The sequence below is a fragment of the Jatropha curcas genome, chromosome 2 (assembly GCF_041381405.1).
Source record: "Jatropha curcas cultivar XTBG-Jc1 chromosome 2, XTBG_Jcur_1.0, whole genome shotgun sequence".
Taxonomy (NCBI): domain Eukaryota; kingdom Viridiplantae; phylum Streptophyta; class Magnoliopsida; order Malpighiales; family Euphorbiaceae; genus Jatropha; species Jatropha curcas.
Window position 1 is genome coordinate 31,686,449 of NC_143152.1, and position 21,211 is coordinate 31,707,659.

The window sequence follows — 21,211 nt, forward strand, 5'->3', positions numbered from 1 at the left end:
GAAATTAATTTTAAAAAATGGAAAAACGATGTCGTATGGTTGAAAACGAAAGTTTTAATTGTCAATTGTCAACGCCTGTTATCTTATTTACAATCAACGCGTGTTACCTGATAATTTTAATAGTTTCAATGCCCTAGCGCAGTCGTTTCGTCTTGAGGCTTTATTTTGGGTGGTTTCCCTTTTATAATAGACAGTTCAACACGCCAGATTCTGAGAACTGGATAATTACTCAGCTCCGCTAGAGCTTCCTGGGATTTTCTTTTCTTTTTTTTTTTTTTTTTTTAATTTGATATTAGTACTGTTCCAGAGTTCTCAAGCTTGTTTCTAGGAAAATGGTCTTAAAATGAAATGGAAGACAAGTATTGAGCTTTTTGCAACAGATGAAATATTCAAGTGCAAGATTAGAAGAAAAAACTAGAGCAGAATCTGCCACCTCACATCTTTAAATCAGAGAATTGGTTCTCTTTTTTTTTTTTTTTTTCCAAGATTCTGAAATATGATGGATCTAACTTCACGTGAACAACAGAAAAATTAAATTACATGTCCATGTCAATGTCAAGCTCTCAAACCCATCAGGGTCCCCCAATCATCGCAACCACCAGAAGATACCATTATCTTTCTCTTTCCATGGCATTTAATTTGGAATTACTGTCTTCTGAAACTCACATCCCATCGTTTCCTTCATTATCAGGAACTAGCGACAAATGATGAAAGAAGTGGTCCCCAGAGCCGACCCCTGCACTCTTGCAGCTGTAAAATTTTGCAAAATTTCAGTACGCACTAACAAGCTTAGACCATAACATGGCATCAAACCAAGAATTTGCTATAGCAAATATGAATCAGAGTATTAAAAGCTCCGCTCCACTTAGAGGTATCGACAACAAACACAAACAGACTACGGAACCGATTTCTATAAAGCCACTAATTAAATTCAATTTCTAGACATACACATACTGATACTAAATCGTTAAGTCGATACATCAATGAAACTCTTGGTGTTCATTTGCTCTTTGTACAATTTCTTAGAAACATAAGCAACTTAAAGCATTCACTAAATCAACAAACAAAACCTAAAAAGTGCAAAATGGTAGCTTTCTACTTCATCAAAATATTTCATAACCCTACAAAAATTAAATTGTCACAATGTTTAAGAAGTCCAGTACCTGCTTGTAGCACCAAAAAGCAAAAAGTCATGGTATGGTCAACATGAAAATTTTTGGACACTTTAGCATCCTGTCCAAGGTGAGAATAAGTTGCCACTGCTGCTTCTTCTTATGGCTCAACTTGGACTAGCTGCTGCCATCAAAAGCCTAATTCTAATGTTAGTTCTGCAATGAGCAAGTCTTGATGCTGACAGTAGCAGGTTCTAAACTTCCATTAAGTCCTGCAAGGTCAATGTTCCAACAATAATAATGGATTGGACACTGTAGAAGGTGTGCTCCTTCAACTCTGTTCATTTGCAGTACAGGAGTGAAGATTTTTGGATATTTTGAGAGATATTTGCACCACATGCACCCTAGAAAGAATGTGATTTTCCTGGCCGTGCTCCTTTTTCTTTTGTTTTTCCTTTCCTTTTCCTATAAGACTCTAATATATCTATTTCTTCACCCCCTTTTCGCTGATTCTCATTTCTAGTATCTTATGCATCAAGATCACAATGTGTAAGATATTAGGGTCATTTTCCATTAGGATTATTGATGTACTAAAACAATACCCTTACAACAACCAGCTGATTCAAACAGTAGGCCCCATGAGACATCAACATGTTATTTGACCTCAGGAATGCAGATATAGTAAGAAATTTACCAGCACAATTGGAGATACTTATTTGGTGAACTTTGTGAAGAGCAAGAAAAAATATCCAAGACCACACAGACTTGATTCAGAATTGAGCACTGAATACTTGAAGTAACTTGCAGAAGGAATGATAAATACATACAAATCAACAGCACCAGCACCGGTCTGTTTATGAAGTATGCTAAGCTAAAGCGCAAAATTGACATTGTTGATCTCACTTAAATTCAAGAAGAACAAGCTACTTACAGACTGAAACTGTTTGGTAGTTGGGATAAAACTTGGAGGTGCATAAGAGGCTGGAGTTTATCTGATTGATGGGTCCAATGACTATTCAAATCGTACGGCAACCCTTCTTTCAAGCAGCAACCGGGATGTCTGTCTTCAATCTTAAAGGAATAGCATTTCTAAAAGATGACAAACTGGAGATATCCTCTGATGATGTTTGCATAATACGAAAGGCTACGCTGGGCATCCCAGCCTTCAGAAGGCAAGATACCAATGAATTAATAGTAATGCTATCTGGAGCACAACCAATTGCTACCATCTTACTGAAAATATCAATAGCTTCATTCATTCTTCCTTTCATACAATGCCCAATAATGAGAATATTGAATGTTATTTTATCAGGATTGCATCTCTTTTCCTCCATTTCCATAACAATTAAATTTGCCTCATCCACATTCCCAGCCTTGCAAAATCCATCAATCACAGGGTTGTAAACAAACGGTTTTGGAACAACATTGCTAAACTTCAACTGCCTCAAAAAATCACGAGCTTCATGAAGTCTGTTCTCCTTGCACAGAGCATTAATAAGAATGGCGTAAGTATAAACATTTGGAGGTACACCCATTGCTTTCATTGCATCCCAAATCTTCAAACCCAGGTAAACCTGCCCACTTCGACAGTACCCATCAATCAAGGAAGTGAAGGTAACTACATCTGGTAGACAACCAAAAGAAACCATCTTTTCACGCACGGCTTCTGCTGCATCCATGTCACCAATCTTGCCAAACCCATCAATAAGAACATTAAAAGTGAATACATTGGGCTTAATCCCAGACCTAATCATCTCATCAAAAAGAACAGAGGCTTCCTCCATCTTACCCGGCTTGCAAAACCCAGATATAACAGACGTATATGTCACTACATCTGGTGAGCAATCATTTCTAGACTGAACTTCCTTCAATAATTTGTGCCCTCTATCTAACTCATTAACCCTACACAATCCATTTATGAGTGTGTTATAAGTAACAATATCAGGTAAACAACCAAAACTCTCCATATCATTAAAAAATTCAAAAGCTCTATCAACTTCACCTACCCTGCAGAGACCTCGAATAAGAATATTGAAGGTCCAAGTATCTGCAGGAGAATGCGATGCCAAGTGTTCTTCAAACAAGCAAAGAGCTTCATGTACCTGATTCCGTCTAACCAACTCATTCAACAAATTATTATACACAAATGAACTAATCCTAACCTCCTGAGACTGAATTTCAGCAAGCAGTTTCTTAGCAAGATTAAACTTACCTGCTTGCACAAATGAAGTTAACAAAAATCTTAAAAGTGTACTATCAGGCAAATACCCATCACTCTTCATATGATCAAACACAACTTTCACCAAATCATGGAAACCCATTTGGCATAAGGATCTCATAAGCAGACTATAAGTTGAAAAAGAATGAGTGACACTCAAATTCAATCTACTGAACTCCAAGAAATTTAAACCGACTTTTGGATTATTAAACCGTTTAATTACCTCAAATGCTATCAAAGGTGTCAATTTTCCACACAAATAACCCAAACAAGCATCTAAACAATGCGAACGGACAAAAAGTGTAGCTACAACTTTAACAAACCAAGCCTCTTGATTTGTTATTGCCGCTCTATCAGGAAATAAGCGAAATCCTCCTTGAGATTGAATGTGAAAATGGGCAATGGCAATCCTGGAGGCTCGAACCCTGAAAGGTCGGATCTTGAATAATAAGAGGGTCATCGGCAACCCCACGCCATCACTTAACTCTAAAGCAACAAGTCGTTATTGAAGAAGCCCACATATTTTACTGGGACGCGTAGATTTTGCAGGTTTTGGGTTGAATTCAAAACCATTGATCCCAAGCCGCTGCAATTAAAACCTCGGAAATTTCCACGCCGGACAAGCAATATTCCGAATGCTATGAGTTACATAGCAAGTAGGGTTTAAGGATTGAAACTCGTGCGACCCGTTTCCCAGGATGTGCGAGTAGTAGAGAGGGAGGGGGCGGGGAGAGGAAGCAAAAGCATTGCTTCGGCATATGGACTACGCCATCTTAAGAGGGTAGAAGACACTGCATTGGGCCAATGAAATTAGTGTATTGGGCTCACGTGATAGGCATATAAAAGTGGACCTTGGTAAGATTGGGCCTAAAGCGAAATCTCTCCAACTCTATCTATTTTCATGGGCAAAACGGATCTAAGCCCATAAAACATCCAGTGTTTGGGTGATGGCTTAAAGTCGATTTACCGTTTATTCAATATCTGCGATATACAAAAGGTAAAATTACGATTTTATCTTAATATGTTATTAAAATTCATGGCTTTGCTTTTACATTTTTAGAAATACATAAGTTTAATTTTATCATTTCCTTTCTTTCCACAGTAATATGCAATATGATAAAATTATATATTTTAAAAAATACGGGTTCAATGTTATACGTCGTTACAAAGTTAAAAAATAAAAAAAAAAATAAAAAAAAAATAAAAGAACGAAAACTGTAACTGTAAAAGTCGGTTCATACGTTTGTCGGCGGGAAACACGGCTACTAAAAAGAAGGAGAGCGAAGTAACACATATAAACGGATCCATGACGTTTAGGTTTACCAGCGTTGATTGTCGACAAGCATTGTTATTCCGGTATACCATTTGGGTGCGAACCATCCATCTCTTTTAAGCTTTAACTTGCTGATTTTGTGGAAGATTTGCGGCGTAGTCTGTTTCTTTGGATTATTGCGGTTGATCTTTTTGGCTTTTGAGTTTTGAAATATCTGTGTTACTGTTTCTCCTTTAAACTAAAAAAAAGGGAAAAAGATTTCCTGGTTTCTGACTAGAGCAAAGTTAAGAGCTTTTGGTTGTAAAGTTGTTCGTGTGTTACTAATGGAGAATTCTTATGGAAATATGTTTATAATAACCCCATCATCAAATTTCTCTCATTGGAAAGCAAGTATGGAAGATGTTTTGTATTGTGAAGGTTTACATGATCCCATTGTGGGGGATAAAGCAAAAACCACTAATATGTCAGATGCGAGTGGGAGTTGCTGAATAGAATAAGTATTGCTTTTATTCGACAATGGATCGATGATAGTCTTTTCCATCTTGTGGCTCAAGAGACAAATGCAGAGTCTTTATGGAAGGAATTGGAAAATCTTTGTGAAAGGAAAGCACTAAGCAAACTTTCTCTCATGAGAAACTAACCAATTTGCGGTATAAGGAAGGAGATAGAATGAATAAGCACATGGCTGATTTTCAAGACATTGTTAATCAATTATTTAATTTGGAGATGGTGCTGCCTGATGAGACGCAAGCATATATCTTTTTGAGTACTTTGCCTAATGGTTGGGAGTTTTTAGGCAATTGTGTTGATTCAGATGCCAAGTTGTCATTGAGTATGATAAAAGAAAAGTTGTTTATTGAAGATATTAGAAGAAAGGAGCAAGAGAAATTGGGGTGGAGTCAAAACTAGAAATTTCCCAAATTCAAATAACCATGACAAGAAAAGTGGAGGACCAAGATCAAGAGAGGAAATAGTTTGTTATCACTTTGGCTCGCAAGGGCATGTGGAAAAGCACTGCAGAGTACTGAAAGGGGAGCAATTGCTGCATAGAAATCGGACAAGAAAAGAAGATCATTGTATAATAAATCTAGCTGTGACTGTTGATAATGAGCAAATGGCCAAAGAAGTTGATGCTTTGTTGAAGCATTCTTGGTTTTTTGTTACTTGTGACTTTCATGTTAGTTCTAAAAGAGATTGGTTTGATACATTCGATGCAAGTCATAAAGGATATGTAACACTCGCTACTGGTAATAAATTAGAAATTGGGGGAATTGGCAGTGGAAAGTGAAAATGCATGATGGTAAAGTGAGGACTTTGGGCTATGTGAGATATGTACCCATATTTCTTGGGAATGTAATTTCTACAAGGCATTTAGCTTCTTTAGGTTGCGGAATCTCTGTAAAAGGAGGACTTATGGAAGTATTTGAAGGTGGTTCTATGGTAATGACAGGAGAGATGTCCGATGTAGGATTGTACAAGTTGAATGGGAGTACAATTGTTGCAGGTAAGCTTGGTGATACTAACAATGGAGCAAAAGGAAGACATGATCAAGTTCCTACGCCAAGAAGGTGAAATTTCAATAAAAGCTTATCAACTGAAGAGATGTAGCAGGCATGGCAGGACTTGAATTTTGATTGTTAGTACTTCATAATTGATTACTTGAATTTCTATTTTCAGTTTGTGTTTCTATTTTAAGGTTGTTAGTAGTTGATTGCTTTGAAAAATTTCTATTTTCCAGGTTGTGTTTCAATGTTTATGGTTGATAGCAGTTGATCAGTTGGATTTTTATACTTGATGTTATTGTTGTAAATAAATGGCTTGAAGTCCTATATTCAAATTTTTAGTGGTTGATTTCTTTGAGTTTTTGACGACTTTCTATTAGTCAGTTTGTACTTCTCTACTTGCCGAAGGCTGTCGTTAGTTGATTATTTGGATTTCTATATCCATGGATAATTTGATATGCATGAAACTGGATATCAAATCTATAAATATAGTTGCAGTATCTATAGTTTGTTAATTAGGAGTATTAATATATATCAGTGACATTCTACTGTAAAAACTTAATTAGGCTAATCGTGATGTTGCATTCATTATTTTGTTTTTATAATTGGTCGTTAAATTGTTTTCAATTCTAATAGACAGATTATATAATTTAGCTATGGATCCTGAGGACTGTTTTATTATAATTGAGGGGCTAAACATTAGATCACTACAAAATTATGTAATTACCCAATGTTAATGAAAAAGAGAAGAATTGTACAGCATTATAAGCAAACTTTTGCAGCAAAATTGTGTAAGTTACCAGAGAAATTTCAATGTCAACTTAGATTTTCAAGATCCTCTGCTTTGCTTCATGTTTTGAAGTAGGTTGAAAAATCTATGGGTGAATAGCAGCCAAATGATCCATGCCATTTTTATTAGCAGTTGAAAGGAAAGTCACTCTTAATGCTTCATATTTAATGCACGTTCAATTTCTAGATAGAAAACTGCATTTTCTTTTGATGAGTAATTGAGAATCTCATTTCAAGAGAACTTTTTCCTCCTCCTTATTTTCTTTGGAAAAAGAAGTGTGTGTGTCTATATACATATGCTAGAAAAATTTTCTTCTGTCTATACCAAAGAAATTGAAAATGACTCTCAACTCCTCTGAAATAAAACTTTTCCATGGAGTTACACTATGCCTTACCATTTGCATCCTCTTTCTTGCCTCAGTGCCTTGTAAAACCAATGGCTTCAGCATCAAACTCATCCCAAGAAACTCCATAGATTCATCTCTCTTCCTAAAAATCTCTCTGCAGAAGAAACACATTATAGAATCGTCCAACTTTCCAGAATTCATGCTCTTCATCTAACATCTGTAATTCGCTGTGCTCATAAAAATGATGCATCTCCATCAAACTACAGCCTTGATGCATGGCAAGCTCCAATTGGTTCAAAACCGTATTCACCATACCTTTTGCTAGATACATTCATGGATGATACATGGGTTCAATGCGACAAGACTTTTCGCGTCTGTACTTGTCATCATGCACTCTGCATCCCCAAGCTCTGTCACAAAAACATTTGCAACTATATTGGATGTATACTGGAGGCTCTGTCACTGAAGGTGTGCTTTCTGTAGATAGCTTTACATTTCCTACATCAAGTAATAGGATAAAAACATTTCCAAATGTAGTGTTTGGTTGTGGATTTGAGAACAGAGACATTACTTTTGGAGGTTTTATTAGTCCTGAAAATGAGATAGCAGGAGTTTTCGGTCTAGGCGCAGGAAGAAGATCGATCCTGATGCAACTTGAAACCACTACCCAACTATGCTTTTCTTATTGCTTACCTTCCTGGACTGGAAACTATGGAACCTACACATGGTTGAGAGCTGGTCCTGAAGCACAACTACTAGGAAAAGTACAATCAACAAATTTGGTTCGAGGGATATTAAGATACTTTGACATTGTCAAAGGCATTACATTTGCCAGAACATTTCTGAAAATCGATCCATAAGTTTTTCAGCTGAAAGATGATGGTACTGAAGGGTTTGCTATTGATTCTGGTGTTGGACCTAGCTTTCTTGTTCCAGAAGCATATGACATTTTGAAGGGTCAGGTAATTAGTTATTCTAGGCAGTATAATTGGGAACCCATAAAAGGAGAGCATACACCATATGATGTTTGCTATAGAATCACTTCTATTGGAAGGGCTACTACTTTACCTACCATGATAATTCACTTTCAAGGAGCCCTAATGTATTTCTAACAATGTGTTCCAAAGAACTGGGAATATGTTCTGCTTGGTTTTCATGCCGACTCATGCTAATGCACCAAACCTATTAGGTGCATTTCAGCAGGCAACTTTTCGGTTCTTGTTTGATCTTAAGGCTTAAAGATTATCGTTTGTTTCGGAGAGTTGTCGCGATAATTATTTCAATTATGCGACTCTTTTCATATTATTGGAGCTTTTAAATATAATAATTATTATTATTTCAGGGAGCAAATTTACCCTGAACTTTGCATGCAGTTGTAATTTTACCTTTTTTTTTTTCCTTTTTCTTTGGAAAATTTTTTCCAATTTTAATAATAAGTGTAATTAATCCTTAGATTAATTATAATGTACTATATTATATTTCTCAAGAAATAAAAAAAAAATGCAACAAGTCAATAAAATGAGAAACAATCCATTTATTTCATATCTTTTTGTTCATATATTTTGTTAATATATTTCAGAATCCATTAATAACCTTGGCTTCATCAGTACAATGCAAATTTTTTTATAATATTTTTAATTTCTTTAATTTTTTCATATTTTTGTTTAACAAATGGGACTGTGGGAGTAGGACTGAATTTTTCATTGAAAAGGTCTGTTCAGGTTGGAGTTCCTTTTTGATCGGGCTTGAAATTGTAAGGAAATTACTTGTCTAAATCCATAGCTCCGCTTATGAATCAATGACAGTAAAATTTTTTAAAAAGCATCTTGATTTTATTTTTTTTAATATATATTTAAAAATATCATTGTTTCAATTTTCTGGATTGGTATATAAATAAGGGAATGAAATCGGAAACCGGTCGTTATTGTGATGTATCAACTTATTAGTTGGACACGCGGTGTATTGCTATTGGCTATTGTTAACAGCAAATGCGTTAAGTTGACTTTGAACTGAAGTAGAATGCCAGAGATGGAAGGCGCAGTATTCTGTAATGAAAACGTTCCCGTTTTCATGAAGGGCAAAAGTACATTATAACAGCGGAAACTTTGGCTTCCAGTAAAGAGCACCTTCGCTCCTTGTAAATTTCGCAATTGTCACTTTGTCATCACTTTCACTTGGCTCTCTCTCTCTCTCTCTCTCTCTCTAGGAAATGGCATGAATTCCAGTTCCTAACTATTACTACTTTCACTATTTGTAACATTCTCATCACGCGTTTCCTTCACTTTCTCGAGAAAATCTAGCAAAGGGCAGTAGTAACAATATAGGTGAGAATCATTTTCCTAGTGGGTTTTAAATGAGATCATTTCGCATTTTTTTTCTTGATAGGTTGATTCGATCTTTATTGTTTTTGGGTTTGTGTGATTTCATTTTTGGAATACAGTAAACTTGCTTACTGCTTAGCTATGCAAATCACTGCGTAGGGTCTTTAAATGGTTTAATCGAAGTGGGTTTTGGATATACTATTTGGGTTCCGTGTATTTTGGTTCTTTTTGGATTTGAATTCAGTTAATGAGTAAGTTTTCATTGCTTTGAAGGCTTAGGTTTTCTTATCAGAAATTGATAATTTCCGTGTTAAGTCTGAGAGAAGCGGATGTTTATGTTTTATACCGTTTGCTTATGTTAACATTTTCATTTCTATATTGACAATCTTTAATTATCATTGTGTTTTCATGGATGATATTCGTCCTAATTTTTAGTTTCCAAAGACTTAGCATTTAAGCAAGCCATCATAATATATCAACAAATTAAGAATGGTCTATTTGATGCTGTTGTAATAGTAATACGATTTGAGTACAAATGTTGGCAAATCCAGAATTAAGATTTATCATTTTAGAGTATAGACAAAAAATAACATCACTATAGAGTATAGAGAAACTTACGTATTTCCTTATGATAATGATATCATAACCTACAATATTGTTCCGCAGAATGGTTGCTTCCTTATCATCCTGGAATACTAATTTGGAGTAATGTTTAACCTGCTATACCAGGGATAGGTCACCTATTTTATGGACTTTGTATGCAAAAAGGCACAGGAGGTTACAGTTTTAATATTTGACAACCTATTGTCGATTATGTCTATTTTCTTTTCTTTTATATTACTACACAGTAGAAGGTATGATAACAGTTTCTTCTTTACACCACTTACACAAGGACATGGAACTCAAATATCCAATTTTTAGAACCCGAGTTTTTGCTTACTATTGTGAAAAATGTTTCACATATTACTTTTCATTCGTTGTGTGGAACTTGAGTTAGGATTTGAGGGAACAATAAAGATTTGCTTTTTGTTTTGATGTTAGTGACAAAATTGCTCATATGATTTTCCATGTTCACTTAACGAGCATAGATGCTAACTCTTTTACCCTCAGACTCAAAAACTAGGCAAAGTATCTCTCTGTTTTTTTTTTTTTTTTTTTTTTTTTTTTTTTTTTTTGCCTCCCTTACTATAAATTGACTGTCATTGTCATGCATATAGGCATGTACAAGAACCAACTGCAAGAGTTGGCTCAAAGAAGCTGCTTCAATTTGCCATCTTATTCATGTATAAGGGAAGGACCAGATCATGCCCCTCGATTCAAAGCTACTGTCAATTTCAATGGGGAGACTTTTGAAAGCCCTAGTTTTTGCTCTACTTTGAGGCAGGCAGAACATGCGGCTGCCGAGGTAGCTCTTAACACACTTGCAAGTAGAGGTCCTTCCAGAGCACTGGCTGCTAGAGTCCTGGTGAGCATTTGGTCAAAATGTATTCATTTCTCTTTGCAAGATTATAATATATATATCTATATATATATTCTTGTTTCAGAATAAGAATGCCTTTTCCATATGTTTGTAGTTCTATTTGTAATCATTTTGTCTTGATTGAAGGCTTTAATTTTATTCATGAGTTTGTAAAAGTGAAAACATGGTCAACTCAATCATAAAAAGCTTTGTGAGAAAACAATGTCAACATTGTGAAGAAAGGTAGGTGTTTTCAATCATGGAAAGGGAGGCAACTGCAATGCCATTTTTAAAACGTTATTACTAGAAGCATTTGAAGTTATGTGTTGGAAGCTGGTAAAGAAAAGCCCTTAAGTGAAGATCCTTGTTGGATTCAGTAATGACTTTGGAAGAAATAATATCTACTAAAGTTTAATTCTAAAGCTATTGTTGCTCAACGTGGAGCTAAAAACTCAGCTCTCTATGATTGCAGTGTTAGAACATAGTAGACCACTGTGCCACTTGAAAAGTGAGAAAAATTCTAATATCTTATAGACCAGATGCTAATGTCTACTGGTAATGTCCAGTATCTATGTACCGCATGTAACATACATCAAGATCCATCCATCCCGGAGTAAAAAATCGAGGGCAGTTTTCCCACCAGAGGGATTTCATTTTCAAATCTGTAAATGATGCACCAAGTCCAACACTAAAAAGCTTCTTTATTTAAGGGGAACCTTTTTTTAGCTTCATTTCTGGTAGTCGGTTTTGTATGAATTGCTTGCTATGGAAAGGTCTGAGATGAGGTTTGGTTTCATTCAAAAATTGGCTATTTTGGAACCCTGGACAATGATTATATTACCAAAGTGAACTCCCAATATTCTGTTGCATATCTATTTTATTTTCCATGCAATGAGCATATATATGTTTCCTGAAACATGACTATTCTGAGATTGGCATTATTATGGTTAATTCTTTGGTGTCCCTTCTCTTTTTGTCCCCAATACAACCTAATCTGTAGACATGAATTCTAATATATTTTTGAAAACTGAAAAAAAAAAAAAAGTATAAAATGTAACACAACACATTGATGCTTTTTCAGGTCTCATTTGTTTTAATTGACTTGAAACTCTTTTAAAGTTCATGATAAAGCATTCTCTGTTATGTTTTCATTTTATTTCAATTTACTTACAGTGGCTGAGAAAGGCTCCATTCCATGTAATTTGTTTTTGGTGCTGTTTTGCTGCACAGGATGAAACTGGAGTTTACAAGAATTTGCTTCAAGAGACTGCTCACAGAGCTGGTTTAAAGCTTCCAGTGTATACCACCGTTCGTTCAGGGCCTGGCCATGTTCCTATTTTCTCATGCACAGTTGAACTTGCGGGAATGAGCTTTACCGGGGAGCCAGCTAGGACCAAGAAACAAGCTCAGAAGAATGCAGCAATGGCTGCTTGGTCTGCCCTAAAAAGATGTATGGATCTCATCTTTTTGTATTATTCTATATTTGCAGTGCTCTAGTATGGTTAGAAGCAGGTTATCACAACTTCCTCTGCCTTAAGCTGATAAACACATCAGCATAATGACCCAACTCCTTGATTTAGCATGACTTTTCTTTAGAGCTGATACATATAACTGGTTTTAGGCAAGGGTATCAGCTCCTAGCTTCATTGCTTTTTTCCTGATCAGTGAAAACCTTTAATAGATGATTAATATGGCAGTTAGATTTGGTAGAAGGTGGAAGCAACTATAATATTTGTGCAACATAAAGTTGTTTGTGTATGTCTAAGGTGGGTGGGGCTATCAAGAGAGAGGAGGAGATGTCATCAAGTGGTAATCCAAGCATGCTGATTTTTTTGGTGGGTGGGTATAATTACATACTCTGCCCACTGTCTAAAATGGATTCCTCTGAATGTTAGGTTCTCCAGCCATTGCTTTGAATTGGTTCTTGGTAATACTGACTTCTCCTTCAAAATTTCTTTGTTTCTCTAAATGGTTGAATAAGTTGGTGAAGAATGAAAATTGGTCCAGTTCTTCAAAATTGGATGTTGAGTTCGAACCGGACTTTGAACAGGCATGTGGTTGTGTGGAAGCTGGGTACCAGTGTTCCTGGTTCTCTCCTTTTTCATTTGTTTGTAGAGTTAAAAAAGATAAAGGGGACCATACAAGTGGTTTAAGGGATGAAGCCTTTATACTCTTGCAGATGACCCAGCTTTTTTTATTGTTCAAGTTATATAGCTTCTAACTTTTCACTAGCTTTGTGGAATTTCCCATATGCTATCATTTTCATTCGCTCTTTGCTATGAGTGAATGTCTGAAGGAACTGTTATTAAGTTTACTTTCATTGATAAATTATCAATCAGATACCTTGAACTGTTTACTCTTATCACTTTTAATTTTCTTTGGAAATGCTTGGTTTATGCACTCACACTTGCAGGCTTCTTAAAATTTTATCAGTTGCTTAATCTAAATATTATAATATCTTTCTGTAGTGGTTCAACATGGCTCGTCCTCTGGTTCATCATCTTCTTCTTCTGTGGAGAATAAAAAGGGCACTGAAGAACAAGAACAAGTCGTAATTGCTCGTTTTCTTGCATCTCTACAACCATCAGACTGGAATAACCACAAGCAAAGTGATTTTAAACGTGGGCCGGAGAGATTTGCCCCTATATGCAAGGACTTGACCACTCCAATACTAAGCTTATATCCTATGCAGTGCCAAAACTGGGCTTATCCTAGCTTTTCTCCTGAAATGGCCATATACCACATGTGGCAGCAAGAACAATTGCTGCAGCTGCACCACCATTTACTGGCACTTCAGGTTCCACCAGCTCCTCCTCCCAGTCCTCAAATTCTTCCATATATGCAGTCTATACTTCCCCAAGATTCTCATCTGTTTGTTCCTGTAAGGGAGCAAGAACCAGTACCTGTAGGGCCCAGAATTACAATGGCGACCTCAGGACCGTTATTGTGCTACTCAGATAATGTGGCCTCTGATCCAATCAGGGGGAAGTCCACAGTTACCATCCGGGAGATACATGAGGAGAAAACAGAAGAATTATCTGAGTGCTCTCCATCAATGGTTCCAGATCCCTCTGTTCTCTGCAACTTCAAGACTGATGCAAGATTTCAGGAGCCCAATCATGAGGATGACAAAGATAAAAATGGTGCACTAGAAAAAGTTAAAGGTTTTCAACTAGGAGAGAACCGAAACGAGCAATTTGAGCAGGCTTCCCATAGGAACATGGATTCAGGATACACACACATGGACTTTCAAGTTCAAAACCCACATGGTTTTGTCTCTTCCCATTCTACTTCACAATATATCCGAAGACCAAGTTCGACAAGCTGTAGATCCCCTCCTGCATCGATCAGAAATGTGGAGCTTAGACCTTCATCTGCAGCTCCTCCTGTACGGATCAGAAATATGGGGCCTGTTTGTTCAGTACCCAGACCACAAGATTTGGCAGCACAAATTCCGGTGCCACCAAGAATGAGAAGTGGAGCTCCTTTAAATTCAACCAGACCCCAGCCACAAAGAATGGACTTTGGAGGAATGCATCCACGTTTCATGGCACCAGCAGTCCGAATAAGATCAGTTGTGCCAGTCTGTTCTGCTCCACCAGTAAGGAAAATGACAACTGCTGCGCAAGAGGGAGCATCACATAATAAAGAGAAGAAAGATACAGTACCTAAAGATGTCTCAACAGCAAGTTCAGAGCTTGGCAAGCTTAGAATATGAGCAACAGTATAGACACTAGATAAATCATCTTAGCTTTTCTTCTTTTTGGCAATTGAATTTATGGTGGTGTTTGGGCACCCAATGATTTGTAATCAATATAAGGGGGAGCTGTTATATATATGTATAAATTTATATTTGCAAGTCATATTCTTTAAGCTTAATCAGGATTGATTCTCCCCAATTAATTATAATATGTTTATACTGAAAGAGATTTGATCAGGTTATTCCAGAGAGGGTACCGTGAAATTAATTACATTTCCATTTCTTACTTCTAAGGTATCTTCCAATTGATTGGAACTTCTGTGATGCGTAGCAGAAATTTCATGGTTAGGTCATCCCAAGATCAATTGATTTGCTAGACCTGATGTATGGGTTCATGTATCAAACTAACGAGAGAAATGATTTTTGAAAAGCATTCAATTTTTTTTAATGTTAATGTTCATAGAAGGAAAGTTTTTAACAGAACAATTTTTCTGATTTCAAATAAACTAGCTGCAGCCTTCAATTTTCTTTTACATTCTCTTTTTTTTTGGAAAAAAATGAAATATTTTATATTAACTATACTTAAAAAACCAACGAAAGCAATCGGTGTCCAATTAGCTAAAGGCAGCAACAACGTAGCCCTATTTACACTGCCATAATTTAAGTTGGACTTAAAGAGTCTAGAATTAGAAGGGCCTGAAAGCCATTGGACCAAACTCGACTTAAAAGGCTTTGAGAAGACGAGTTCCAACTCACACGCCCCTTTCATACGTTCGCGCGCTCAACGTCCTGTCGTTTAACAACAGAAGGATACCTGTCCAATTTGTACCCAACGCTTAAATTTAGCTGTCTAATGCAATGCATCGTCCTGACTTGTCTGCATCACATGCACAGCATTCCCAAACTGAAAAACCCTTAAAATTAAAACCCTAGTAAGTAAAACTAGTCTATACCCAATACTATAGATAATAACATACACTCTCTCCTTTTCTCTTTACACATAATCCAAAGGCTAGAGTTTCAAGCACCTTCTTAGATTTTAATCCCTGAAATAACCCCAAAGATGACAGGTGTCCAGCAAACAACAAGAAGTACAGAAACTCGTTGTCGTGTAATAAAACGGCGAGTAAAACAGTTTACCAATTGAAGAGGATCGCTTCTATGGCCTTTTAAAACCCTAGTAGACTTCTTAATTCCTCTTTTTTTCTCAATCTAGAACACGATAGCAAAGAGGTGAGCAATCTGACTTCTTCTGTTCTTGTATTGCTCCTATCGTCGTTTATATTTTCTGTGATCTTTGCCTATGTGGGTTCGTAGGATTAACTGTTTTTCCTTTAATCCTTTTTAAGTTAGAGGTTGGTGATTGAGCTATTGAAGGATGCTTGTGTTGTTTGAGACGCCGGCGGGCTTTGCCCTCTTCAAAGTTTTGGATGAAGGGAAGCTATCTAAAGTCGAGGTAAAGATTGCCTTTTGCTTTTTTATATATTCTGCCCTGTCTGGGCATTGGGGGCGGGGAGTGAAGAAACATGAGAATGAGATTATTTTCTGTTCTCATGGATTGCACTGTGAATCACAATTTGTTTTTTGGTTAGCAATTGTTTGAAGATTAGATAATTCAAGTTTTACTGGTTTTCATAATGGAGGAAAATGGAAAAATTTTCAGTTAACTTCTCTCTAATTTGGGTTTTTGTTACAGGACTTATGGAAAGAATTTTCCACGGCAGACTCAGCAAGAAAGGTTATTTCTTTCTCTCTGTCTCTGTTTCATTTTCTGTGTGCATTTGTTGAACTGAATGGAGAGCCAATATTTGTTTTTTTTTTTTCCCTTTGAAAAATTAGTTTGCATACATCCCATTGTGCTGCTGTTGCAAAATTTACTGTTTTGGCTGTCACTTGACAATTGTCAAAGAGCCATAATTGTGTAATTGGTAGATAAGAAGTATGTTGTGGAACGTCCTTTCTTTCTTTGTTGAATCATCAGAATATTCAATTTTATTTTTCAATCCGTTCAGATGTTGTTATTTTGTCTGGCTTTGTTTTTCACCATGAAACTTTTTAAATTGTTATGTGATTATATTCTTTATGTAATACCTTTTTGTTTTCAGTTGGAACCTGACTCTTTGTTGGTATAATCATCAGGTTGTCAAGCTGAAAGCTTTTTCCAAGTTTGAGAATACATCAGAAGCGTTAGAAGCAGCAACAAAAATAATTGAAGGCACTGCTAGCAAAGGTTTGCGCAAGTTTTTACGTGCTCATTGTGAGGGTGAAATCCTAGCCGTGGCTGATTCAAAGCTTGGAAACGCAATCAAAGAAAAACTGGTGATTATTTCTATACAAGTTATTTCTTTATGCCAGATATTCTCAATTTTTAATTGGTTCTTTTTTTTTCTAAGTTTGAGCAATTATTGTGTTGCAGAAAATAGAATGTGTTCACAACAATGCCATCATGGAACTGATGAGGGGTGTTAGGAGTCAGTTGACTGAACTCATAACTGGTCTAGGTGCTCAAGATTTGGCACCAATGAGCTTGGGTTTATCGCATAGTCTGTCTAGGTACAAACTGAAGTTCAGTCCTGACAAGGTACTTTTCTTGAATGGGTGGTTTTTAGTTTCTATAGTTGAAGTGACTTGTCTGTGCCTATTTTCTGTTCAAAGCACAAGCCAGTTCTGTGGTGGACTTAATAGTAGTTTATCCTGAGCCTGGTGATACTGATGCAAAAGTGTTTGCTATTGACTCTATCAATTAAAATTACTTATTTGTCACTTATTTGGAAGTCAGCTTGGTGAAATATGTGAAGTCAGGTTCTTTAATATGTTTTTCTATAAAATACTCCATAGGTTCTTATCTCTTCTGACCTCCCATGGATTTGTCCAGGTTTCTTCTTAATGGGAGGTTTTATTCCGGTAGAGAAAAGACTATTAGCGTGACAGAAAGTTTCTGAATAATATTTTTATCCATTATGTTGACAAATTATGGCTATGTTGTTTAGGAGTTGTTTCCAAGTCTCATAAAGAATATTTAAATTTCTTTGGGCCATTGGAGTTCTCTTGCTAACTTTCTGTTTTAGGTTGATACAATGATCATTCAAGCTATTGGTTTGCTTGATGATCTTGATAAGGAGCTCAACACATTTGCAATGAGAGTTAGAGAATGGTATGGTTGGCATTTTCCTGAACTTGCTAAGATTGTACAAGACAACATCCTCTATGCCAAAGCAGTGAAACTGATGGGTAGCCGTGAGAATGCTGTCAAGCTTGATTTCTCTGAGGTAAAAAAAAGAAAAATCTGATTTTGTTTATTGCAGTCACATGGTGTTCTCTGCATCTATGTCTTGTGTGCTACTGAGATCATGAATCTTAACCATTTGCATGGTTCTTTTTGTGTTATTTGGGCTTATGTGGTTATGCCATATGATGGCAAGTGTCTCCACCTGAACAGTATTGTTGCCTTGTTGTTGCCTTTGAGCACATTATTGCTAATAATATGGACAAACATCATCTCAGAGGATTAAAGCCATGTTCATAAATTTTATACCTTTTTTCCCTCTTGAAATTTCACAGATATTACCAGAAGACGTTGAGGCAGAACTGAAGGAAGCATCTTTAATATCTATGGGAACTGAAGTCAGTGAAGTTGATTTGATGAACATTAGAGAGCTGTGTGACCAGGTTTTATCTTTGGCTGAATACAGAGCTCAACTGTACGATTATCTTAAAAGCAGGATGAACACCATCGCACCAAATTTGACTGCCCTTGTAGGGGAGCTTGTTGGAGCCCGCCTCATTGCGCATGGGGGTAGCTTATTGAATCTGGCGAAGCAGCCTGGTAGCACAGTTCAGATTCTTGGGGCAGAAAAGGCTCTTTTCAGAGCTTTAAAGACAAAGCATTCAACTCCCAAATATGGGCTTATTTTCCATGCATCCTTGGTTGGTCAGGCAGCTGCTAAGACGAAGGGGAAAATTTCCAGATCCCTAGCTGCTAAAGCAGCACTGGCAATTCGGTATGATGCTTTTGGAGATGGCCAAGATAACTCTATGGGACTGGAAAACCGAGCCAAGGTACCTAAAAATTTTTTTGCCTATGAAAAGCTTTACATGCATGCATAAGTACATGTGTGTTTGTGTCTCTGTATATATATTATGGAATTTCTTAACTGTGATATTGTAGCTCGAGGCACGATTAAGAAATCTTGAAGGTAGAGAATTGAGTCGTTCTGCTGGATCTGCAAAAGGCAAACCAAAGATAGAAGCTTATGACAAGGACCGTAAGAAGGGAGCTGGAGGATTGATAACTCCTGCCAAGGTCCATCTTTATTTTTATTGGTTCTCTGTTTACTCCTACATTCTGCTGGTAATTATTAACTCCTTTTCACCTTTTTTCAGGCTTATAATCCTGCTGCAGATGCGGTTCTTGGGCAAACACCAAATGCCACTGATGGGAATGGAGAAGAAATTGTTCCAAAAAAGAGAGACAATGAGGCAGAACCTTCTATTGTGGGGGCAGCAACAGAAGATGGTCCAGTAACTTGTGAGCAGAAGAAGGAAAAGAAGAAGAAAAAGAAAAAAACTGATGAAGAGGAAACAGCTGTGCCAAATGATGCAAATGGCACTTCCCAGCAAGAAAATGAAGGGGAGGCAAAGAAAGAAAAGAAGAAAAAGAAGCAGCATAAAGCTGAAATTGATGATGTGCAAAATGGCAGTGAGAATATTGATGCAGGAGAAAAGAAGAAAAAGAAGCGAAAGCATGCTGAACAAGACGAAGAGTCTGAAATTCCAAGCAAGAAGAAAGAGAAAAAGAAAAGAAAAAGTGAGAATTGAGAAAATTTGGAAATTTGAGGTTAAAGGCTACTTGGCAATTTTGGAGAAATTAAGTAGCTACTCCTGACTTCTCTCTACTGTACAACTTTTTTTTTTATCCTTTTCTTAGGTTCATCCATGTGGCTTCTTAACTTATTTCCAATGTATTTTTCAAATTTATTATGGGCTTGATGAGTTGTTCTGTCAGAAGTGGACATATTATGAAAATTATATTTGGCAAATTATTTGCATATTCAAGACTTCAAATTGAAATGGGGTTAATTTTGAATGAGAAAAAAAAAACTGTATAAGCTTAAATTTGTTTTTTCTTTTTCTTTTTTCCCCAAAATACATTATATATGTTATACACTATTAATTATAAAATAACATTGCAATAGTGACAAACTTAATAAAGCTCACAATAATAATCAACTGCCAATTATATAAATGTTGGAAAATCTCTTACATGCAATAAGGTTATGTTTGAATCTGGGAAGGTTTTAACTTTGGTCTTATCATTAGACTCAAGTCTTATTGGTGCATTCACTTAACTAATATGCTATATATATAGATACGGGTTGAAATATCTTTGAAATTTTATTATTCTCTATCTTGTCTTTGACTATGTGATTTGATTACTTGAAATTGAAATCAATTTACGGATTTAATTCTTATAATTTTTCTATTTTACCATCGAGTCATTTGTTAAATTTTTTAATTAAATTGTAGTAAAATGTAAATTTTACCCTTATCAAATTTTCATTTTTTTTTTTTTTTTTTGGTTGAAAACTAGGAGAGTAAGATGCATAACTCTTACAATTCAGGAGAGTAACATTTCTCAAATCTCAACAACATATATATTAACTCTTCACTCTTCAACAAATCAACTGAATCTGTTCATAAATAACTTATTATGTAATATAATTTTATCATTTTAAGTGTTTTATTTTCTCATGCTAATGAAAAAAGAAATTAATGATTTAAATAAAGTAATTTTGCCACAGTTTCTTTTTTCTCTACCCCCTCTGGTCAAAGAACTTTCAGTTTTCAAACATGCTGCTGCTTTAAAAGGGAAAAAGTTTAAAAAAGCAAATGTTTAGATGCATCAATGAAAAAGAAAAGCAACACTAAACAATTTAATTTGAACTATGAATAATTGTTACATGGGTGAGCCTATTTTTATATCTGGAATATACATCAGATAAATAAAATAATTATTCCTTATTATATGCAATATCTTTCTTAATAAAAAAAAAATTAAAGAAAGAAAAGGCAAGTTGACCTCATAATTGAATTGAGATTTAAAGGATATGTTTGTTAAGAAAAAGGGTTATATAATTAAATTTAATTAAACAATATCTTTAGACAGATAATTTAAGCCATTAATATATTTAAGTTAGGTTAAGCTTTGTATGTTATTTATTAGATTGTATTACTAATCTAACTTAATAATTCAGAGTTTTTAATTTGTATATTATCAGTTTGAAATGATTCAAATGTTTTAAAAAATAAAAATTATTTTTGATAGGAATTAAAATTAAAATACATATGTCAAAAAGAATATACGGATTAAAGTGTAAAGTTGTTAACAAATACGGGATTGACATACCTAAGGTAATCATGGAAATAACATAAATAAAATTATATTTATATAGAAAAAAGAAAAAAAAAGTACATGAACTGTCAAAAAAAA

At 35.6% G+C, this 21,211-nt stretch overlaps 4 protein-coding genes across 6 annotated transcripts; 3 read left to right on the forward strand and 1 right to left on the reverse strand.

The window, feature by feature from the left end:
* Window positions 1-349: 349 nt before the first annotated feature.
* On the reverse strand, window positions 350-4,073 carry LOC105647632 (Pentatricopeptide repeat (PPR) superfamily protein). 2 transcript variants are annotated; one of them, XM_037640164.2, is made up of 2 exons: window positions 2,044-4,073; window positions 350-750 (listed from the first exon to the last, which is right to left on the reverse strand). In XM_037640164.2, the coding sequence occupies exon 1, from the start codon at window positions 3,788-3,790 to the stop codon at window positions 2,153-2,155; it is 1,638 nt and encodes a 545-aa protein (XP_037496092.1). In that variant the 5' UTR covers window positions 3,791-4,073; the 3' UTR covers window positions 350-750; window positions 2,044-2,152. The 2 variants fall into 2 exon arrangements, with proteins under 2 accessions (XP_037496092.1, XP_012089183.1); XM_012233793.4 differs by having other exon boundaries at window positions 1,164-4,073.
* Window positions 4,074-7,585: 3,512 nt separating this feature from the next.
* Window positions 7,586-8,353, forward strand: LOC105647854 (aspartic proteinase nepenthesin-1-like). Its single transcript, XM_012234079.1, has 2 exons — window positions 7,586-8,005; window positions 8,111-8,353. Exons 1-2 carry the CDS (start codon window positions 7,586-7,588, stop codon window positions 8,351-8,353), a joined length of 663 nt encoding a protein of 220 aa, XP_012089469.1.
* Window positions 8,354-9,329: 976 nt separating this feature from the next.
* On the forward strand, window positions 9,330-14,900 carry LOC105647631 (double-stranded RNA-binding protein 2). Its single transcript, XM_089718192.1, has 4 exons — window positions 9,330-9,565; window positions 10,780-11,027; window positions 12,252-12,471; window positions 13,490-14,900. The coding sequence occupies exons 2-4, from the start codon at window positions 10,782-10,784 to the stop codon at window positions 14,737-14,739; spliced, it is 1,716 nt and encodes a 571-aa protein (XP_089574318.1). The 5' UTR covers window positions 9,330-9,565; window positions 10,780-10,781; the 3' UTR covers window positions 14,740-14,900.
* Window positions 14,901-15,798: 898 nt separating this feature from the next.
* Window positions 15,799-19,769, forward strand: LOC105647630 (NOP56-like pre RNA processing ribonucleoprotein). Of its 2 annotated transcripts, none has more exons than XM_012233790.4 (9): window positions 15,799-15,954; window positions 16,071-16,177; window positions 16,418-16,459; window positions 16,861-17,040; window positions 17,138-17,302; window positions 17,790-17,990; window positions 18,283-18,780; window positions 18,890-19,024; window positions 19,105-19,769. In XM_012233790.4, exons 2-9 carry the CDS (start codon window positions 16,100-16,102, stop codon window positions 19,537-19,539), a joined length of 1,734 nt encoding a protein of 577 aa, XP_012089180.1. In that variant the 5' UTR covers window positions 15,799-15,954; window positions 16,071-16,099; the 3' UTR covers window positions 19,540-19,769. The 2 variants fall into 2 exon arrangements, with proteins under 2 accessions (XP_012089180.1, XP_012089181.1); XM_012233791.4 differs by having other exon boundaries at window positions 15,903-15,954; window positions 16,075-16,177.
* The last annotated feature ends 1,442 nt before the right edge of the window (window positions 19,770-21,211 follow it).

Excerpts from the sequence above, each read along its gene's own strand:
- LOC105647631 (XM_089718192.1), top strand. The coding sequence starts at position 10,782 with ATGTACAAGAACCAACTGCAAGAGTTGGCTCAAAGAAGCTGCTTCAAT. Across the intron at positions 11,028-12,251 it reads CACTGGCTGCTAGAGTCCTG|GATGAAACTGGAGTTTACAA; the intron begins GTGAGCATTTGG and ends TTTGCTGCACAG. Across the intron at positions 12,472-13,489 it reads TTGGTCTGCCCTAAAAAGAT|TGGTTCAACATGGCTCGTCC; the intron begins GTATGGATCTCA and ends ATCTTTCTGTAG.
- LOC105647630 (XM_012233790.4), top strand. The coding sequence starts at position 16,100 with ATGCTTGTGTTGTTTGAGACGCCGGCGGGCTTTGCCCTCTTCAAAGTT. Across the intron at positions 16,460-16,860 it reads CGGCAGACTCAGCAAGAAAG|GTTGTCAAGCTGAAAGCTTT; the intron begins GTTATTTCTTTC and ends TATAATCATCAG. Across the intron at positions 17,991-18,282 it reads TCAAGCTTGATTTCTCTGAG|ATATTACCAGAAGACGTTGA; the intron begins GTAAAAAAAAGA and ends GAAATTTCACAG.
- LOC105647854 (XM_012234079.1), top strand. The coding sequence starts at position 7,586 with ATGGGTTCAATGCGACAAGACTTTTCGCGTCTGTACTTGTCATCATGC. Across the intron at positions 8,006-8,110 it reads AAGCACAACTACTAGGAAAA|CTGAAAGATGATGGTACTGA; the intron begins GTACAATCAACA and ends TAAGTTTTTCAG.
- LOC105647632 (XM_037640164.2), bottom strand. The coding sequence starts at position 3,790 with ATGACCCTCTTATTATTCAAGATCCGACCTTTCAGGGTTCGAGCCTCC.